The sequence below is a fragment of the Coccomyxa subellipsoidea genome, assembly GCF_000258705.1.
Source record: "Coccomyxa subellipsoidea C-169, whole genome shotgun sequence".
NCBI lineage: Eukaryota > Viridiplantae > Chlorophyta > Trebouxiophyceae > Coccomyxaceae > Coccomyxa > Coccomyxa subellipsoidea.
Genome location: NW_005178018.1, coordinates 241331 through 261519, shown reverse-complemented (window position 1 = coordinate 261519; position 20189 = coordinate 241331). Strand labels below are relative to the sequence as shown.

The 20189-nt window shown below is 53.4% G+C and overlaps 5 protein-coding genes across 5 annotated transcripts; 3 read left to right on the top strand and 2 right to left on the bottom strand.

Moving 5' to 3' along the window:
• Positions 1-442: 442 nt before the first annotated feature.
• On the top strand, positions 443-2747 carry COCSUDRAFT_45501 (hypothetical protein; the record flags this gene model as incomplete). The annotated part of the gene is made up of 6 exons (XM_005642726.1): positions 443-505; positions 713-832; positions 1203-1396; positions 1693-1841; positions 2140-2291; positions 2553-2747. The coding sequence occupies 6 exons, from the start codon at positions 443-445 to the stop codon at positions 2745-2747; spliced, it is 873 nt and encodes a 290-aa protein (XP_005642783.1).
• A 908-nt stretch (positions 2748-3655) lies between these two features.
• COCSUDRAFT_45500 (hypothetical protein) lies at positions 3656-9758 on the bottom strand (the record flags this gene model as incomplete). The annotated part of the gene is made up of 11 exons (XM_005642725.1): positions 3656-3881; positions 4156-4224; positions 4384-4523; positions 5390-5554; positions 5852-5965; positions 6306-6435; positions 6804-7035; positions 7291-7501; positions 7783-8012; positions 8277-8484; positions 9687-9758. 11 exons carry the CDS (start codon positions 9756-9758, stop codon positions 3656-3658), a joined length of 1797 nt encoding a protein of 598 aa, XP_005642782.1.
• Positions 9759-10603: 845 nt separating this feature from the next.
• COCSUDRAFT_45499 (Arf6/ArfB-family small GTPase) lies at positions 10604-12003 on the bottom strand (the record flags this gene model as incomplete). The annotated part of the gene is made up of 6 exons (XM_005642724.1): positions 10604-10673; positions 10891-11015; positions 11246-11311; positions 11468-11643; positions 11763-11853; positions 11947-12003. The coding sequence occupies 6 exons, from the start codon at positions 12001-12003 to the stop codon at positions 10604-10606; spliced, it is 585 nt and encodes a 194-aa protein (XP_005642781.1).
• Positions 12004-12752: 749 nt separating this feature from the next.
• COCSUDRAFT_83606 (hypothetical protein) lies at positions 12753-15185 on the top strand (the record flags this gene model as incomplete). The annotated part of the gene is made up of 4 exons (XM_005642792.1): positions 12753-12803; positions 14138-14323; positions 14621-14874; positions 15173-15185. 4 exons carry the CDS (start codon positions 12753-12755, stop codon positions 15183-15185), a joined length of 504 nt encoding a protein of 167 aa, XP_005642849.1.
• A 2306-nt stretch (positions 15186-17491) lies between these two features.
• Positions 17492-18784, top strand: COCSUDRAFT_10830 (hypothetical protein; the record flags this gene model as incomplete). The annotated part of the gene is made up of 3 exons (XM_005642723.1): positions 17492-17650; positions 18168-18370; positions 18694-18784. Coding segments are annotated over 3 exons (453 nt in total), but the record flags the coding sequence as incomplete, so codon positions are not given.
• Positions 18785-20189: the final 1405 nt, after the last annotated feature.

The following is a 20189-nucleotide window of genomic DNA, read 5'->3' as shown; positions in this document are numbered from 1 at the left end:
ATGCTGCTGGTCATCCGCCTTCTCGTCTCAGTGCTGAGTGATTCAGATTCACTGCCAACTGACGTGAGGTAGGATCGATTGCCACTTGTACTGGAGAGTCACCTGCAGCGAAATGTCCTGTGTCACTTGATGAAGGGTCAAGGACCGCTACAGCCGCATGAAGGTGTTGTGTTTGAGATGAGATGAGATGTGATACAATAGCAGGCTGCAGGCTTTTGCAGACCCGGCAGACGTGGCTGCAGACGCCCTGCCTGGGTGCCCTACGGCCTTTGGCTTTGCGTTTGCTATCCTGCAATAACAATAATATGGCCCCAACAACTTAGTTGGCTGCAGGCGGAGCTTCTTTGAGCCCTTGGGGCCATTTGATGCGGGGTACTGCAAGAACACCATGATCTACAACATATTCTTCATTCACAACCAGCTGCATGCGGCCGGCTGTTACATGACTACTTGGACTCTGGCACTGCAGATGCAGTTCTGGTCCCTCTTCCCTCTGCTTCTGCTGGTGCTTCAGCCTCATAAGCCCGGCTTCAGGTGAGCAACAACCAGTTTCATCAGTCTCAGTGTGGCTTTAGCAAGATTCTTCTTTGGCAGACGCAGCAGCAGTGTTCTCAATCAACTGCAGGGAAGCAAACAGATATACTATTCAGTACGGAGCAGACTGCAGCAAGGAGATGAGATGTCGGAAATTACACAATCATGTTGCATGCAGGAAACGCGTTGCTGGGAGTTTGCTGGCTACGATTGCGGCTGTGCTGGCATATCGAGCATGGCAGGCACGCCAGTCACATCCAAATTTGCCAGATACACTGATATTGTAGAGCAGCAACAGGTGGCAGCTGCTAGCACCTCCTCTGCTTGTCTGTCAAAGCACATTATGATATTCACCTCAAGAGGAATCTCTCAATTCATGGTACAAGCGTAGAATTGAGGAGTGGCATCCCGGGGGGTGCAAGCCTCAGCCACTTTGGTTCCATAGCCGGCTTCTATTTCGCCGAGAACATCCTCCCATTGTAGGCCTGTAGAGTTGGGCAAATGGCGATTTCTGGGGATTCCCCCGGACACCAGAAAGTCATTTTGTAGCCCGAAAACCAGGGACACCCGTGAATACCCAATGCTGGCCCTGTCAGAGGCCCTGTCAGAGCATGCATGAAAAGGTGTTAAAAGCCAAGCAGCAAGCAATTCATTTGTGTGCCTGGCAGGTCCATAAAAGCCAGCTGTGGAAGAAGATGCCCATACAAACCTTCCACCCGCATGACGCAGAGTCACTGGAGTTACTCATTTTCCTGGGCCGCCATGATTACTTCAGCTCCTGTACCAGAGTAGCCCCCATCTGCTTCGGAGCCCTGGCGGCTCTCTGTGTCTTGGACTCAGCATGGGTGCAAAAGATGGCCAGGTAAGCTCTCAAGTACAATTCACTGGCTGTATCCCAAGGTGCCTATTAAACACCAGACTGCGCATCACAAAATATCACCTGCATTGATCTATAAAAGCTACACCATGTACCTGACAGCCATCAGTGCAGCGACACTGACAATGCTGGTATGACACAAAAGACCGGGCAACGAACGCGGAGCAGTAGGCTATTGCTACCGCAGTGACTGCAAGAGAGATATCAGGGTCTAATATCCCGCAATATAGATATCTATCCTTGGCATTGCCTTGTGCCACTCCTGAAACCTGTGCATGCAGGCACAGCCGACGGCTACATACGCTGTGGATCTGCCTGATCCTCAGCAACTTCATTGGCTTCTTTGTCAACAAGAACGGCCCGCAGGTTGACCCAAATCATATCATGGCCGACCCGGTCAATCTTGCCTTTGCTTTCATTGGCATCAGAGGTGAGCCCTGCACCCGTGCACAGCTGCTCCAGTAGATTGAGAAGTTTCCGATGACTTCTCCATGCAAAGTGCAGAAGCTGCTCTTTGGCACTGCAGCTTGCTTGTCAGTGTGAAATCCAGATATCATTAGAGCACAACTTGCAGCTTGGTCCATCATCACTAACATGCGAAGCATCCTTAGCAAATCCAAGGTGCTGCACTAGGCTGATGTTTTCTTTTGCAGCATTCTGCCAGTCCCAAGACGAGGTTGCAATAGTAAAGTGGGTATGGGTTGAGCTTCCTTCAAATCTTACCGCAGGTGTCTTGTCACCCGTGCTGCCGGCTTTGACGCTCGCCCTGATAACAAACAAGCGGATGGGTGAAACTTCAATGGTGGCCAGAGCGTTCTCTTTGCCGGTGTTTCAGTGGCTCGCAGGCATCACCTATGACATATTCTTGACACACCCCCTGGTAAGAGATGCCCAGAAGACTTTGAATCAGCTGAGTCCCTTGAAGAAGCCGCGCTCTTTTATTCAAGTGCCCCGCTGCATCGCGACTTATTGTACCTACACATGATTCTGGCACAGCTTGCCTGGTCTTTGATGACCAAATTCCTGTGGGCTTCACACAACAGAACTAACATGCTGGCTTGTGCTGTTCTTGGATGAACTCCGACAGAAGCTTACGATCTGTTTTGCAGATTGCTGACAGGCAGGCAAATGTTTGGCGCAGGTGTTGCTTTGCGTCTGGTACATACTGCCACCATCAGTTTGGTTTGCGCCAGACAGGCCCTACACCTTTGCGCTTGTGACATGCATTTCATTTTCACTCTCTGCGGCTTTTGCATGGCTGCATAACCGCGCTTGGAGCAATTTGATGGAAATGATCAGGTCCAAATCAAACGATGTCCCTTCATGTATCAACTGAGCTTGCTTTTGGTGTGATCATTTCTTGAGCTTTCGAACTTGGTATCCCTTTCTTGTAAACTCGCAGTGGATGAGTCTGTATAAAAATGGCAAAAATGGACATGTCATGTGTATACTGTATGCTGAGTGCTTGCAAGAACTTCTCTTCAGAGGATATTCAGATCAATAGTCCCTTCTGAGCTGGCAAAGATCTATCAAAGATACTTGCAAAAGTGTGTTCTTTCGAGAAACCCCTGATGTAGTTCAGAGTATTTGTTGTCTGAAGATCCCTGTGGAAATTTGCTTCTGCAGATTATGACCAGGGCATCAATTTCATGGAATGAGGGATTTAGTGTTCAGAAACAAGGAATCAGACTAGGCATGGCAGATCTGGTCTAGACTATAATGCGGTGTGGGTTGTATGCGTGATAGCTTCAAGTGCCTGAAGGCTTTGAGATCAATGGCCTCGTAAACAGGACGACGTCTCCATCTCTGCTTAGATGGAATTCTGGGGTGAATATTTATTGACTGACTTTTGCTTGTGCTGAAGATGCTTGACTTGAATTGCTGCACACAATGATAGCTTTCCACTGTTTACACTTCCAGGAAGTCAGCGTCTTCATGCGTTCTAGGTCCTTACAGGTTCCCATAGCTTTATGTTCTTGCAGTGTATTGCTTCCGTTTGAACATTCCTACTAAGACTAATAAGCCTGTATCTGAAAATGCGTGAGCTGCAGATTGTCTGCCATTTTGAAATGCCAAACGTAAGTGCTCCCAGTGAATGCTGTAAAATCTGCTCAATATAAATTTCTACAGTTCTCAACATGCTCTGATCCCCACAGCCTTCCCATACTGTCGTCTCTCCTGACATCCCTCCAAAAGAACACCCGCGCAAGCCCAGGCACTGACACACCAGGATGACCAACGCGCTCACTCTGGAGCATGAAGGGCGTCCAAGCAGCGCCTGATTTGGACGACAGCCTGGTCCTGCGCCATCGAGTCGACCACCCTTTTCAGCACAGGGGCGCCGGCCGAGGGAACGCCCCCGCGCGTCTGTGTCAGCGCCTGGAGCATTTTGAGTGTTTTTTCATCGCACACCCCCTTGTCCCCCAGCAGTAGTAGCACCTCTGCTGCCTTTGACACCTCCTGGGCATCCCTGTAGATCAGTAGAAACAAAGTTTGAAGTCTTCAAACTTTGAAGACTTCTCATCAAGACCCTAGAGCAACTCTGGAGCCACCAGCTGTATTTATAGGCTTTGCACGAGAGCCCAGTTCATAACTAAGCACGGACCAGCAAGAATCTGCACAAGACCATGCATTTGTGTGACTCAGAAGGCATATCAACAGCATGAGTGAACGCGAGACAATGATAGCCGCGAAGCTCAGTAATTAGAAGCAGGAGGGCATGACAGGAAAGGGCAGGTTCTCACCGGATAGTTTGCAAGATGCTCTGGGCCGCCTCTGCAGCAATCACCTTATTTGCCGGCTGCTCACGTTCCCTGCGCATCATGAAGAGTGTACATCAGGACAAGACTCCGTGAACAGACAGTCGTTTGGTGATTTAATTTGGACATTCCTGCAATGCATGATGCATGTGAACACAGCACAGTGCATCATGAGCTTGTCATCCCTTCGCAATTCAGCAGGGACCTCATCACCTGGGCTTTGTTCTGTAGGTTGTGGTCTTCCAGTCGTATGCTTTGGAAGGGCCCGGCTGTTCGGTTTGGGGTGTTTTATCAATTTTTATGGAGTAGCTAGAAGACCTGTCCTCTTCATTGGGATCATCAGTGCGCCTATTCTGCACACGTGCAATGAGGCAAGCCTCAGCAAGCCAAGTTGAGCAGCATACAGTGTACCAGACCAGCGTAGCTGATATACTCACGATATGAGATCTTCTGTGCCTCAACATACCTTGTAGTCCCAGATCAGAATTTGGAAGGCTGTATAAGAGCCAAAAGCAGCAACGGATGCTGCCAGAACATACAATGGCCATCCTGAGAGAGGAACGCTGCTGCTGACTTCTTGAATGCTCACTTGCATCTGATCGTTGACCGCTCTTGCTGTTCTCACATATTTTCGGGCGTTCCCGCTGCAGCATGAGAACCCACCGTGAGTTCGGTGGCAAGCTGATTGCTGAAGAATGTCCTGACCTTGCATTCGAGAATGAGGGCACACTCACCGTGATGGATGCATATGTCTGCCATGGAATGAATGCTGTTGCTGATTGTGCCATGAGCATGGGCAGCTGCATCTTCTGTGGGTCCAAGAATTTGAGAACAGCATCGATCTACTTAGCTTGATAGCGTTCAACGAGAATGCGAGGCAAGGCTTGTCTGCGACAATTGCGATTGCATCTCGAGTGAGAAAAATCTAAATTGTGCGCAAGACCTCAAATGTCTGTCAGATTGTGCATATCATGTATCAATGACGTCAGCAGCACGTGCCAAGACGATGTGATACAGCTTGGACATGACATAGAACATTGTGCTTTCATCACTTTGCATGCACATTGGGAGCGGGCGTCACACGCTCCATACAAAGATCCACTGAATTCTCACACAACAGTTGTTCCATTCTGGGTCACGTCGTCCCGAATTCGGACTGATTCGAATCAGTCCGGCAGAAGTCACACGGTGTTCATTGAAATTGTCAGGTGCACTGCACGCCCCAATTGAGGATGGCTGCATGCTCAGGCGCCGATGCAAGAGCGGCCTCCTGGGTGCGCATCAGGTCCTGCTGCTTGCGCATGAGGTAGGCCGTGCTGTCCTCCACAGCCTCGGCAGCGCCGGTAGCTTCATGCAGCTTCTGCAGCTCGGCCAGTGACTGCACCTGCACCACCATGTTGCCAACTATTGCTTCTGCAGCTCTCCCTAATAAGTTTAATACTTGCAGCCAACACCCTCATAAACTCAGCAATATCCCACCGAGTTGCAGCCATCGTAGTGGGTCCAGACTGGTCAATATATATGGGGTCAGATATAAGATTCTCCGCAGCATGTGCATACAATAACAGTGAAAAATAGCAGGCGCAAGATGATGCATTGCAACTGGCAGGCTACCCATATTGTGCATGCTGCACAGATACATATTCTGCGAGCCATCCATTGCTATTTGCAAACTGCCCACCTGGGAGGACAGGTCGTGCAGGTTCTTGGCGAGCGTGAAGGAGGACTTGAGCATGCTCTCCGCGCCCACTGCATCTGACGTGGCCAGCTGCGCCGGTGCCAGCGAGTTGAGCACCTGCATGGGAAGCCACAGGAACTTCTACGCTTGTTTCTCCAGGGTTCTCCTTCAGCCATGACTTGTCTCAGCTATCATTCTCTAGTGCTGCTTTCACCGGTGTGCTTCCTTGCTTTCATGCAGATGAGCCTGGCCGATGAGCCACTGTTGGAGACTGTTGGAGACACCCATGCATGCTGTGTTGGATCTTTGTCACTGTAAGCAGAAAATTTCGACGGTGCACCTCTTGCACCTTGGTCCCACGTGGTTCTTTTGTACCTTGGAACCACGTGTGTGGAAAGCCAAATTAGAGGTCGTAACAAACAAACGATGAAAAGGTGAGAGAAAGGTGGAAGGGAACCTGGGAGACGAGGGAGTGGTTGGAGAGGCGATTGTGGGCCATCTTGAGGGCCTTGCTGAGGCGCAGGCGGCCGCCGTGCTCGTCCCCCTGGGCCAGCAGCACCTGACCCGACACCAGCAGCCCCGCTGCCCTGCACACCAGCCCACAGCACAATTTGAGCAACGTAGATTTAGTCAGATGTTGGTGGCCTTCGACTCATACATTGCGTACCCAGGCACATGATCACATGAAGCTTCTACTGTGGGTTCCCCTGAAACAAGACCACCAAAGATGGTTCCACTGTCAGGGAACAGCTTCAATGTATCTACCATGTATGCTCATTTATACTCAGCACAGCTTGAAGAATGTTTTCTGGATATTCAAGGCAAAAGTTACAGTGCTGTCATTGCATACACAGTACAGTGGCAACACTGGCTGCATCCATGTTGTTTGATTGAAATGCGTCAAGTCCATTTCCTTGGGAACGAGGTCTGTGCTTCTCTCACATAGGAAGCCCACCTCTCATGTGCGGGCAACCCGGACGAAATGCTGTCGTACAGCGCATGCCGCTTCAGGATCTCTGTCGCGCGCGCGACACACCCCGGCCCGCGTTCGCACAGCACGGCCAGCGCCTCATTCACCCCTGCCAGGTCGCGGCTGCAGCCAGCGCGGTCAGTCTTTCCGCCGGTGGCTGCGGCAGAAAAATGCGCTGCCGCCGCCTGAAAGTGCTCCAGTGCATGCGCATAATGGCCTGCATAGCATCGCAAATATGCACTACCATACGCAACTCTGACTTGAAAAATATTGACGGTATGATTGCAAGGATGCCTGCGGGTGCATTGGCAGATCAAACCACTCTGTACAGGCACAGTGGATGGGGACCCTAACGTAAACAAGGTCGCTCTATCTTGGGTGAATGCATATGCAACAGTAGGACAAATATCAGGCCACATCATGGGACAGTCTCTTAGAGACAAGAGTCTTTGTATTGGTGGTGGTGGCGCACCTGCGAGCATGTGCATGCAGGGCACGAGGGGCTGCAGGAGGCCGGGGAAGCTTCCGAGCAGCTTCACCAGCTGCAGGATCTGCTTCTGCGCGCCAGCGATGTTCGACTGTGTAAGCTGTGTCAGCACCGCTGACTCACCCAGCAGGAATTGCACCTTCAGCGCTGCGCTGATGGGTTCCCTTGCCACTGATGCTATGGAGGCCTGTCCTGCCTGCAGAGGCACACAAGACAATGTGATGCGTATAATTTGCTGCACTGCCAAACCATCTCATTTCTACTACATCGAAATTACAGCAGTACTTACTAGTTCCATTACAACTATCCGCAAAGCATACACGCGTTGGTTTGAGGGGTACAGCCACAACCTACCTGTCTCGAGATTGGGACTCAGATACTCAAAAATCAAACAACATATATTAGCCATGCAAGAGTCCCATTTAAACCATTTGCATGCATCATACAGCATTGCAAACTCTCAACAACATCACACACCTCCAGATCAACTCGCTGTGCAGCCAGTTCATCCGTAATGAGGCGCTGGCCCCGGTCCAGGAACTGCATGGCATCCTTCAGCTTGCCGCCAGGTCGGAGCACGCATGCGCAGGCAAGGCACGCCGCCGAACAGACCACCCTAACCGGCAGCCACTCGTAGCTCCAAACCTGATCTGGCGTGACGTCCTCCATGAACGCTTCCAGCTCAGCGATGACTGATATCGTGTCACCTGACATCAACGCACATGAATGATGCTGAGCCACTCATTACAACGCAATTGGACACAGTTTATTATTACCTGCTGTAAGAGTATAACATGCACAGCTTAAGGACAGGATTCTGCACCTGAAAAGGGCATTCAATTTGGGGATTTGGGCCCTTTGCATGATCTCCAAATACATTTCTCGGCTTGTCAACGTAAGACTCACCCAGAAAATCGTCCTCTCATAGTACATGTGGTCAGCAATAGCTAGTTGATGTGGTGCTGACTCACCATCAGCCTGCTGGAGGAGGCCTGTCTCGCCAGCGGCCAGCTGGCACAGTGTGCGCAGCAGCGCGTAGTGCAGGCGCAGGTGCCCGGCACGCGGCGTTGCCTCCTGGCTACCCGCCAGCTGCCCGGCGCAGCCGTCCAGAAGCTGCAGCGCCTCGGCCCGCTTGCCAGAAGAGGCCAGCAGCTGTGCCCTGTGCAGCCCTATCAGCACCTGGACACGGTTTCCCACAAGTATACCTCAATGCACTGATGATATGTAGCTGACTCATGAACGAAGAGGCAATTAATCTGTTATGGGCTGATGGGCTCTCTGTATGTGTGGAAAATACTGCAAGCACCGGTATCCCCTCTCACCCAATACAACTGGGTAAGGTAGGTCAAAACACCACTTTGCATGTGAAGCACAACTGGTCCGTATTGCCATTGTATAGATGTGGCGCGTCTTGCCTGTGTGTCGGATGCGGCAGTCTCAGAGGCGAGGCTGGATGCGCGCTCCATGTGCTGGAGGGCCCCTGCCACATCACCAGACTTGGCGGCACATGTCGCCAGCTCGCACAGAAAGTGCAGCTCCCAAGCGCGCTGCTCTTGCCTGATACAGCAAGCATACCGATTACTCACAGCGCCACCACGACTGCATGCAGCCGCGTTCAGCCCTTATTGCGTTTTGCCAGTGCATGCCGAAGTGATGCCCACTGCCGCTTCTGACATGCTCTTGTGGACACGATAATTATGTCATTTGCAATGAAAATCTGCAAGTATAATTCTCGCAAGGATGGTATGCACTGGAATCCAGCACTCAATATGTGCACTGCAAGCACTTGGGGCGTGTGCTCACCGATCTGCTGCAGTGGCTGTGCCCTGGCAAGACTCGAGGGCTTTTGCAAGGGTTTGTTTCTGCAGACGGACCTCCCCCATGACTGCCTGGCACCTGGCAAGTTCGCTGGCAATCTCACAGCGTAAGCCAAAACTCCGCTGCGCTCTCCCCAGTAGCATGAGCTGTGCAAGGCAGCACCCTCAGACAGGCTCACAAGCATGTGCAAGCTGGTGGAACACGTGTTATTCAATTGAATGTCCTGTTGGCAGGTACATACCGCTCTCTCCAGGTGTTGCCTTGCGTCACCAGCGTTGTGAGTGTGTTGCAACAGGAGCTTGGCCATCGCCAGCCGGCTCCTGGCCTCAACAAGTGGCACCTCCTTCCCTCCCATGCAGAGCGCTGTGTGGCACTTCAGGGCCTACAGGATCCCAGATAATCGTAATATTGAATGGTTTTCATGCACCGATATTTGTGACCTCCTGAAAAATTCAAGGTCCTGGGCGGTGTTGTGTTTCAACGCATGCTGTTCTCAATCCAGAACGAAAGTAGACTATGCTCGCAGCTATGGGAAGGCAAAGGCTTTTCTATTGCAGGATCACCTGGAGGTAGGCTCCACTTGTAGTGAAATGGTCAGCCAGCATCATCAGAGCTTCTCCCTCCTTGGAAGCCATCGCTTCTGCTTTATAGCGCGTCTTGCAGTCTTATTTGTATGGCGCTGGCCAGTGCAAATTGTAGTAAATAAGATGTGATAGAGGATTAAATCTGCTATATTTTGCTCACAAAAGCATCGAGAAGTGTTGAGATGTGAAACGTTGGATGAGAATGGCCAGGCAAAGTATACATAAACTTAAAGCTAATTCTTTTCTCAGCCACCAGTAATTTGTCACCGCACGATTTTGCAAGATCACACAGGGACCTGATCCTCTAAAATTTGGACGATAGGCGGGTTTGCTGTCTCCAAGAGATCAAACTTTGAGCAGGGGTCGGCAATTGATGGAGGACCACCTTTTCAGGCATGCACATTGCCTCTCAATACTTGCTCAAAAGGCAGCGTATCGTGCAGGCCTAGAGTAGAGACACTCGTGTGTCGCGTTCATAAGAATCAAATGGGCGACCTGTAATAAGCCCTCAGCTGCGGATGAGTTTGGCTTTACACAAATCTTTGCCGGTGCCAGCTGGTAAACATGAGTGTCATACAGATCTGAGCAACACGATTCACTACCAAGGATTTATGGGAACCAGAGACTGGTATATCCTTTGCCAGTGGATTGCACTGCTAGAGTATCTGAAGAAGGTGATCCTACTGGCAGGTCATGCCTTGCACCTCCTCATGTGCAATCGATTTCTGGCGTTCTTTATTGATGCCAGCACCATCATATATGGCTTGTTTGCAGCGCAGGGCAATGCTGCCTTCCCACAACTCAGCAGGCAATAATCGGCCACATCTTACGGTGATAATAATCAGCCACACTTGCTCCTCCACTTATGACATCTGCGCGCTGAATTGGCTATCCTTTCAGCGGTTTGCTGCCGTGACACTGGTGATCTGCCCGCTCCTCTGCATGGCTACTAGAGTATTTGACAACCTGCATGCCCACACACAACCTCGCCTTCCAGAAACTTCCTCCTCACGTCAATTAAACTTGACACAAATGGTGCATGCATGGGCACGGTGCTTGCCAGCCTTCCGCAAAACAACTATATCTTAAAGCAGGCTTGACGACCTGTGAGCACGGTATGGCCACATTCCAAGACTAGGAAGAATCCCTTCAAGGCAAGACAGGAGAGTGCATTGGTCCGCACCAATCCAAGCCCTCATAGAGGCCCTCGCCCCTGATAGCGACAGCCCCCTGCACGTGCCACCTCCTGCCCTTCATCTGCGAGAGGCCCAGCGCCTCACAGACCTCCGCTGTGCTCGCAGCGCCCTTCTGCGCTCACCAAATAACAGATTCAAACTCAAATCCAAACAACCAATCAGAAGCCCAAGTGCGCAACGATAATCGGGGCATGCTGTACGTGCTGTTTCCTCCATGCACCTATCGCAGTGCTGCTGCAAGCTTTGAGGACGCCAGAGGTCGCCTTACACCAAACAGGCTTGAGTAAGTTGACTATCTGCACATCAGAGATGCGAGGAGATGGCAGGTGTGGCTGCGCGTACCAGGTCCTGCTTGTTGGCAAATACAAGGATTGCGCTGTGCCGCATCAAGGGATCATCCACAATTGCCTGAATATTAGCACAATATAGTCAGATCAACTCGAGCATCCTGCCAAGATCGCAACGGTGATCAAGTAAACCTGCATCTCTAGGCAAGAAGATGCAGGCACGATGACACAATAAACAGGACTGTAGCGCTTTGTTAAGGTACATGAAGACCAGCACCTTGAACTCGCTGGCGGCTCTGTTGACACGTTCTCTGTCCTGGCTGTCCACCACGTAAATGAGCCCATCAGTGTTGTTGAAATAGTGCCTCCACAGCGGCCGCAGCTTCTCCTGACCTCCGACGTCCCAGACTGTGAAAAGGACGTTCTTGTACTGCACCTTTTCCACGTTGAATCCTGCAGGCAGATCAAAGGACCACGTCTTTATCTTGTCAACATAATGCATTATCTTGGTGAGCGAGAACTCGGGAGAGTGGATAGAGCACTGCAGTTTCCAGTTGGCGCTTGTGCCTCACCGATGGTGGGGACTGTGCTCAATATTTCCCCGATGTGCAGCTTGTACAGGATCGTCGTCTTCCCAGCAGCATCGAGCCCAAGCATGACCACCTTCGACAGAAGAGTGTTACTGACGTGAGTTATGGCAAATCACAGGTGCAGACGATGGAGAATTTGGAGACTTGATGTGGAGACACAACTCACCCGCATCTCTTTGTTGCCAAACAGCGCATCGAACATCTTGCGCATAGAATTCCCCATCTTTGAAGAGGTTTCTAGCTTCTCGCCCCTCCTATGCTAAGCTGCCCTGCCTCGAGCTACGCAAGACGTCTTCTATCACCACATCATGTGTTTTATCTGTGTAAAATCTGCATCGATGCGTCTGTATGCACTGCAGAAGCTGCCAGATCCCAGCTAGTACTCCAATAGTCAAACCTTCGAAAGGGTGCCTCAGATGTAATCCCAGCCCAGCCTCGAGGTTTGATGTCTCAGGAACACCCACACCAGTCTCATATCACGCCTAATATTCGGATGCTAACAAGACCTCCAAACGCCTTGGCCAACCGGGCTCCTGGCCTTGGGCGGTTACATGAGTGATCAGTCAGCGGTACTAATTTCTGGACATTTGCTCGACTTTATTGGAGACCCGGACATTCGCATGAAAGCGCAGCAGTGCAGGCACAATAATGCAGGAGGACTCGAGGCCCCACAGAGGCCTTCGTAGGCCACAGAGTGGTGGAGGTAGTGAACGGAAGGAGACCAGTCGAGAATTGTCGCGCAAAAGAGGGCCGCACCCCCTGGACTCCTTCCACGTCCATCAGCTGGTCCTTTCCCGCAATGTCAACAGGCCGCAGCCCTTCTGGCCGGTGCGATGCGATTTGGAGAGCTCTTTGGCAGCCAGCCTCGTTCTCATAAATCTGGTACCTTGTGGTGGGTCTAAACGCAGCCAATTGATGCAGGCAATCGTGGTGGAGCCGTCCAAGGAGGCCCCAGAAATTGTTCGTCGACAGATGCAGCCCGGCAAGCTCTGTGTCATGTTCTATGGACCGGCGGCAAACAAGGTGAGAGATTGTTGTTTCTGCTTACGCCAGCCATCTCGCACGTGCAGCTACCGAGTCTTCCCCTTAATTCCTGGTGCAATGCAATCCTGAGCAGTGCTTATAGCATGCCTTTGGTTCCCTGGGGCCTGCCTATGAAGCTGCTGCAGCAGGATCGAGCCTGAACGGCTCAAGATATATACAGATGTCGCAGCATACAGGGCAGATTCAGCGAACATGCAATTGATGCTGGATGAAGGGCCGACAACAATTATTCTTCGGCATTTCCGGCTCACCCATGCCTTTGGCGGTTTCTGTGCGCTCAAGGATCGCCTGGAGTTTGTCCTGAGACGTTTTGACTTTGTGTGGGGACAGATACGCCCTCGAGACTTCTGCTGGGCCAGCGAGGGAGACGTTGTTCCCTTGACAGACTACTTTGACGAACTGAAGGTGGGGCTTCAAATGACCGAGATCGTTGTTTGCCTGTTTGGGACTCTTTTGTCCATCACGCTAGAACTGCGGGAAACAGGGTAGGGCGTCAGATGTCCCAGACATGCTAAATGCTAGGTGCCCACTATTTTTCTTGGATTAAAAGTGCATTGGGATCAGAGAGAGCATCGATGAATGGAAGCTTCTTGCTCTGGTCGGTTGCAGTGCCCGGTGCTGTTTCGTCCTTTTTCGAAGGCAAAGTTTACTTGGCCAAAGCTTCTAACATGCCTTGCTTGTGGATGCTTGCAGAAGTCCGTAAACAGCAATCATGGCAAGAACGACGCGTTTCAAGAGGCCCTCAGAGAGGTATCGGGATGTCCTCTTGCCTTACTTGTCTGATCAAGAACGGAACACGCTGCTTTCGTCAGATTTTCAATCGCCGAGAGGATCCATTTACATGTTACATGTGATGCTGTGTGGAGCATCGCAGAATCTGTACTCGCATGCTTCGCACCAGTGCATGTCGAACTCGTGCTTGCTAGAATTCGGTGCCTCTGACTTGGATTGTGGCGAATGTACAGGTCCTCTTGGTGGAGAGGGGCGAGGCCGACCCTCTTGCTGGATCAGCCACAGATGTGAGATCCTCATCCCCTGCATGCTGGCTGTCATCCTTCAGACTTGTAATAAATTTGCCAACCGAGTTGCGTGTGGCTTAGCGCTGTGATGCTCTATTTGACGCTTCTGTCAGGCCTTTTGAGAGGGCAACAGGCCTCCCATGCAGACATCATGCTTGTGCATGGATCGCTGAGTACAACCACCCAGCCACTCCCCAATATGCCGCCTCTAGTCCACACCAGCAGCAATGCGCTCAGCATCCAGCCACCTTTCCATGCATCACACTGTCCTGAATGCGCGTGTCGATTGCGCAGCTCCGGACGAGTCGGGGCGGCGGGCCGCGGCGGCCGGCGTGCAAGAGCTGCGCCATCACGCTGGACGAGTGGGAGGCGCAGAACATGGCGGCCTTTGGCGGGCGCTGCGAGAACTGCGAGCAGCTGCACAAGGAGGGCAGCTACTGCCCCGTCTGCGACAAGGCGCGCTCCCGCCCTCAGTCCTCGGTCTTAACGCAGCAGGAAATGCCAATGTCAAGGCAAAGCGAGCGCCTACCTCGCGGTGATCATTGTCTTTACTTCATTGCCATCTTCTTCCCCTGCCAATAATACGCTGCCCTTCCCCTCAGTCATCACGAACGTAGGAGAGCCCTCCGCAAGCATTGGTGACCGGGTTGTCAGGCACTGTCAGCGATGGCGTGGTCAGGCGGGGGCATTGACTCCGATTTGGTTGGAGACATCAAAGCAGAGCGAGCGCCCAAAGCAAGAGGAAAGGACTCCAACTGGAGTGTATCCCGCGCGCAGGTGTGGCTGCCGACGGACAAGAACATGGCGGGGTGCGACAACTGCAGCTTCTGGGTACACGACCACTGCGACCCGGCCGCCAACGTGGCGCTGCACGCGCCGTCGGACATCCCCTTCTACTGCGCTCCCTGCAAACGCCAGGCGGAAGCTCACGCGAAGCTGACAGCCCTCCGCGCAGCCGAGGCGCAACTGCGCGCCGCGCAGCCGCGCCGGCCACGCTCCGCGTACCACCTTTTCTCCATGGAGCTCAACAAGTGTGCTCTCTCACATGTTTCTGTGCCTTCTACGCTGCCATGGCTACAAGCAGCAGCTGAGTCCCTCGCATGGCATCTCAGCCTGTGATAGCAGAACTTCTGGGTCAGGAGCGGCCTTGCCTTATCGAAGCTACCCATTTCATGCTCTGAATTCAATCGAGTCTTGAGGCTCAGGCATACCTGTTGATCAGCTCTCCAGCTGCTGGGGTCTCCTGTGGCTCGCCACACTGCCCTGCTGCCATCCACTCCACTGGGAAGGCTGTCATGTGACACCAAGGTCCCCTCACGCCCTGTACAGCTCAGTAACTTAAGAGCAGCTCAGTAAGGTTGCATGACACACAGAGGGAACGCCGCGCGCAGGCAGTACACGCCAAACCAGCGCATGATTAGCGTCGAGGAGATGGCGAGAGTGGTGGGCGAGACATGGAAGAGCCTGTCAGCGCAGGAGAAGCAGCCGTATGAGACGGTTGCGCAGGCCGAGCTGGCTGCCTTCCTGCAGAACAAGCGCGCCTTCGAGGTGCTGCACCGCCAGTACAGCGCGCTCCACTACGCCGCCCAGGAGGCCGGTGCGCGCCCCTGACTTTTCTCACCCGCATGTCCCCTGCCGGATGGCATACGCGACATTGCATGGCAATCTGATGGTCCATGTCAGTTGCGCTCTGTGCGGATTTACCAGATAAGGATCCCTGATCTACCTTCTCAAATTTCGGCGTCTCCTCAGATTCCGTCGGGGGCAGGAAAGATGCTCAGAGAGCGGGACAGTTGTCACAATTGTGATGAAGAGGTCTTGAAAACTAGAAATGTGCCCAGGCTTCCTGGACGAGATGGGGGCGCCAGTGGACTTCAGCGCGCGACCGCAGGGCCCCCCGGCGCCGCTGCTGAGCCTCGTGGCGGTGCACCGCGCCAGCACCAAGGCCTCCGGGAGTGCGGCCGCCGCCGCCGCGGCCGCAGCCGCCGCCGCATTATCAGCGGCGGCTGCCCCGGCCCCGCGGCGGCCGGCGTCGTCGTCGGTGAAGAAGCGGCCGGCCGCAGACGACTGGTCGGAGGATGAGGAGGAGGCAGAGGCGCGGCCGCGCAAGCAGCTCATCACCGGCCGCTCGGCCGACACCGGCGAGGTCATCCAGCGGGTGCGCGCGCGTTCCCTCCCTATCTCAGTCTTACTGCCAGGACTGTGCACTTGCTTATTCGTCTGCAGGAGCCATCAACTCCATGGCGCTGCACTGCAGCTGCACAACCGACTTGCTTGCTCCACAGGATGCGCTTGGTTTTTAGCCGGCGATATAATGTCGAAAGGCCTCTGCAGGGCCGGTGCATCCGCGTCTGAAGCATTGCTACGGCGGCTTCTCTTCTATCTTCATGCACTTCCCTATGGTGGCGGAGCAAGCAATGACCTGGCCTCGTGTCACTTGCAAAGAGAGTGCCTACGGTCCTGGAGCTGATGTGGGAAGCGCGTAAGGTTCCACACACTCTTATTGACTCTGTGCTGTCGTCTGCGGGCGCAGATACCGGTATTCTGCAACGGGATGCGCGGCATCTTCCTGCTGGGCCGCCAGCGCATCGTGTGCCTGTGCTCCGAATGTGCGGAGAAGCCGGAGGCCGGCCGCATGTTCAGCTGCACGCAGTTCGAGATGCACTGCGGCGCGGGCGCGGCCAAGAAGTGGAAGGCCTCCCTGCGCATCGAGCCCGGCGGCGTCCCCGAGGTCAAGGCCGGTGAGTCACTGCTCAGTCATTGTGCTGGCTAACCAAGATTTCCACCTGCCACATTTGCAGGAGTCCAATGGCTTGTCCCTTAGATAAGACAAGCCTGGAGGGCCAATCAACACACCAAAATGGTGTTGAGTCAAGCACTGACTCGAAGGACTGGGGGTCGGTTTGATGACCACGGTTTATATTGCAGACAGCGTCAAATATGCAGCTAAGTTGGACGTGGATGCACCTGCAAATTGCACTGACATGAGGGACTTCCAAGGGGTTTTTACCTGTAGTCTGACGGATGTGATAATGATCATTTCAGGGGGCCCTTCGATGCCCATCGGCAAGTGGCTGGTGCTCAAGGGGTACGAGCCAAAGCCGGGGGAGAAAAAGGGCGCGGCCAACCCTCTGGCGTCGAAGCAGGCGCCCACGCCACCGCCGCGAGAAGTGAAGCCCCCCAAAGAGGAGAAGCCGCCCAAGGAGGAGAAGCCCTTCGAGCCCTGGCTGGACACCCTCAAGGGCGAGTTCAAGCCCATCCAGGTGCGCACCTTTTTTTTCTGCGCGGGATTTGCTGAGACGTGCTTTTGGCAAGTCCCAGCAGCCTTGCCACTATCACGATTACAGCATGTAACGCCTAGCACTGTGCCTGCCTGGGGCATGCAGACCGCAGGCCTTGCCTTCTGGGCATGTGGACGAGATAACATCTGGTTCTCGGACCTGCCCTCAGATCTGGCAGGGCAGGGCAAAGTGCGCTCCGACTGCACCCGGTGAAGCAGAATGTCTGTCCACCTGTCCTGGTGTAGCAAGGCATGCATGCCCGCGCCGAGGATTGACGGGGCCGCGTCACCCACAGCTTTTGTGGGGTGATATAACTTTTGTCCGACGGTGTCGGCCGGGCGCGCAGGTGCGGTGGGCGGGCGACCGGTGCAGCGTGTGCGACAGCGACGTGGACTTTGACTTTGACCAATTAGTCAGCTGCGATGCGTGCGGCATCACCGTGCACCAGTCCTGCTACGGCGTCGCCGAGCTGCCGGGCGTCGACGACATGTGGCTCTGCCGCGCATGCGAGCTCAAGGTGCGCCGCGTTCCCTCCGCTTTCATCACGTAAGGCTCCTGTAGGTTTGCAGAAGAGCACGCTCGACCATGCACAGACCCCAAATTGCATGGCACGCAGAGAAAGCCTGCAAGCTCAAGGTGAGCTGTGCGCCCTCCGCCCTCCCTGAGATAGCCTTTTCTTCATCTGCAGAGTCCCCTGTGGTATCATGCACAGCGTCAATGTTGCATCTTTTGCATGGCAGGCAGAGCAAGCCTGCGAGCTGCACCCTGCCCTCCCCTCTTCTTGCGACGGGCTTAGGGGAACTCGCACACAACCCTGAATGTTCTGAATGACCAAGACTGAGAGAGAAGTATGTCCGCGATCCTTCTAGTCCCAGAGCTTCGCAGCGCGCCAGTTGGGCCCTTCTGCACGATGAGACAGACAGCTGTGCCACATGTGTCATCACCATCAGAGTCGGTAGAAAGGACAACTCAGTATTACACATCTTCTGCATCATCACAAGCAGACTCAGTGATAATGATAATTTTGTGTTGCACAGGAGAAGGACGCGAAGGCGCCGCAGTGCTGCCTGTGCCCTGTAACGGGCGGCGCGCTCAAGCCGGCTACGGACAAGGGGCTGTGGGCGCACGCGGCATGCATGCAATGGATCCCCGAGGTCACCGTGGAGGACGTTTCCCGCATGGAGCCCGTGTCACACATCAAATCCATCCAGAAGGAGCGCTGGGACCTGCTCTGCGTCATCTGCAAGTGCGGCCCTCTCTGCCTTGCTCATTCCTCTATACCCTCCCCTGCATTGCTTCATACCGGCCGGGATGAAAGGGAACTTTCAGTTTAAGCGCCAGATTCTCGATTCCCTGCTCTTGAGTGCTGGGATGTTGACGTGAAGGAGCACCACTGCAGCCTTTGAGCATTCAAGTATGTGCCGTGAGAGGAGTGACAGAGGCATAAAGCATTCTTATGGGTGCCACTCTGCCCTGTGCAAGTGGGTGCTGAACAGACCAACCGCTGCCCGCAAAACTGCGCTCCAGAGGAGGTAGAGCTTGACTAAAGGTGGTGTCTGGCATGCACAGGCAGCGAGTGGGTGCGAAGATCCAGTGCACGTCTTGCTACACTGCGTACCATCCGCTGTGCGCGCGCATAGCCGGCCTCCACATGGAGATCCTGGACGGCGACGACGGCCCAGACTCCGCAGTGAGCCCAGCCTCCATAGCTTTCCTGCTCACGTTGATGTGCTTTGATGCTGATGTGCTTTGAGACCCTGTGTACCTTTTCATGATGCAGTGCACGTGGTGTTGTATGCCTCTGGCTGCCTGGCGCACAAATCCTTGTTGTGGTGTGCGCGTGGTGTCATCGGTATTGCTGATGCGTTCAGGCATGCAAGGCACTTGCTCAAAGTTCTTTGATTGGTCGTGACTGTCTGTGTACTAAAGATGAGTCATGCGCAGGTTCGGCTGATATCATACTGCCCCAAGCACTGCACCGCACACCCGGAGCTTTCAGGTGTCCAGCGTATCAAGGCACGGCCCCAAACCATTCCTATTCGCCATCACCTCCTACCAATTGCACTTATTAGAACTAGAGTGGTCCGCACGAAGGCACTTGCTTGAAGAGTCTAGTCTCTATTCTACATGTATCTGTGAAGTTGGTGCTGTTTCGAGCTCCCCAGCCCCTTTTTGCAGCTTGATTTGGAGTTCGGGCAGACCATAACAATGCTGGCCCCAACTTCTCAGGTGCTCCTCTAGATTGGGCGGGATAATCATTGGGGCGAACCTGGTACTATCTTTTTTTGATTTTGGCCTTTAAATATTGGCGTTCTTCATTTTGGACAGGATGGTGTCGCAAAAATTGTTGAAGACATCAGGTCGCGTGATCTTGTGGGCATACTTTGCAGATGGCGTCAAGCTTTTAGCTGGCAGCTGCCGCAGGGCCGCGCCGAGCAGTGCATGCGTGTTCTTGCCCTTTATCTTTAAATGGCGGCAATTGTACTGACATATGTCACCTGGCGTTGCTGCCATATAAAGATAAAGGGCAAGAACATGCATGCACTGCTCGGCGCGGCCCTGCGGCAGCTGCCAGCTAAAAGCTTGACGCCATCTGCAAAGTATGCCCACAAGATCACGCAACCAGATGTCTTCAACAATTCTTGCGACACCACAACTAATACAGCCACAATCCTTGTACAACCTGTGTTATCTTTGCTGCACTTCTTCAAATCGAATACGTTTTCAAATTTGAATTCAATTTTCAGGACGGAGAGTCGGTGGAGGACCGCGGGGACGATGGGAGTGGCTTATGGAACGCGCAGCCCTTCAAGCAGCCGCCGGCTGTTCCGCTGCCGGACTGCCCGGCCGGATGCATGCGCGCGCACCCAGTCTTGGTGCGCGTTCCCTACCTGCCTCTCTTTCTTCACCCACCCCAATTCCTCTCACCTGATGACCTGTTTCCCAAGATGGTGACACACATGCATCTGTTGTGTCAGCTTCCTTCCTTATGGCATTCTACACGGTGCATCATATTTAGAGTTAGTTGCGCTTCTTAATCTGTTTTGCTGCTGCATTGGCCCTAG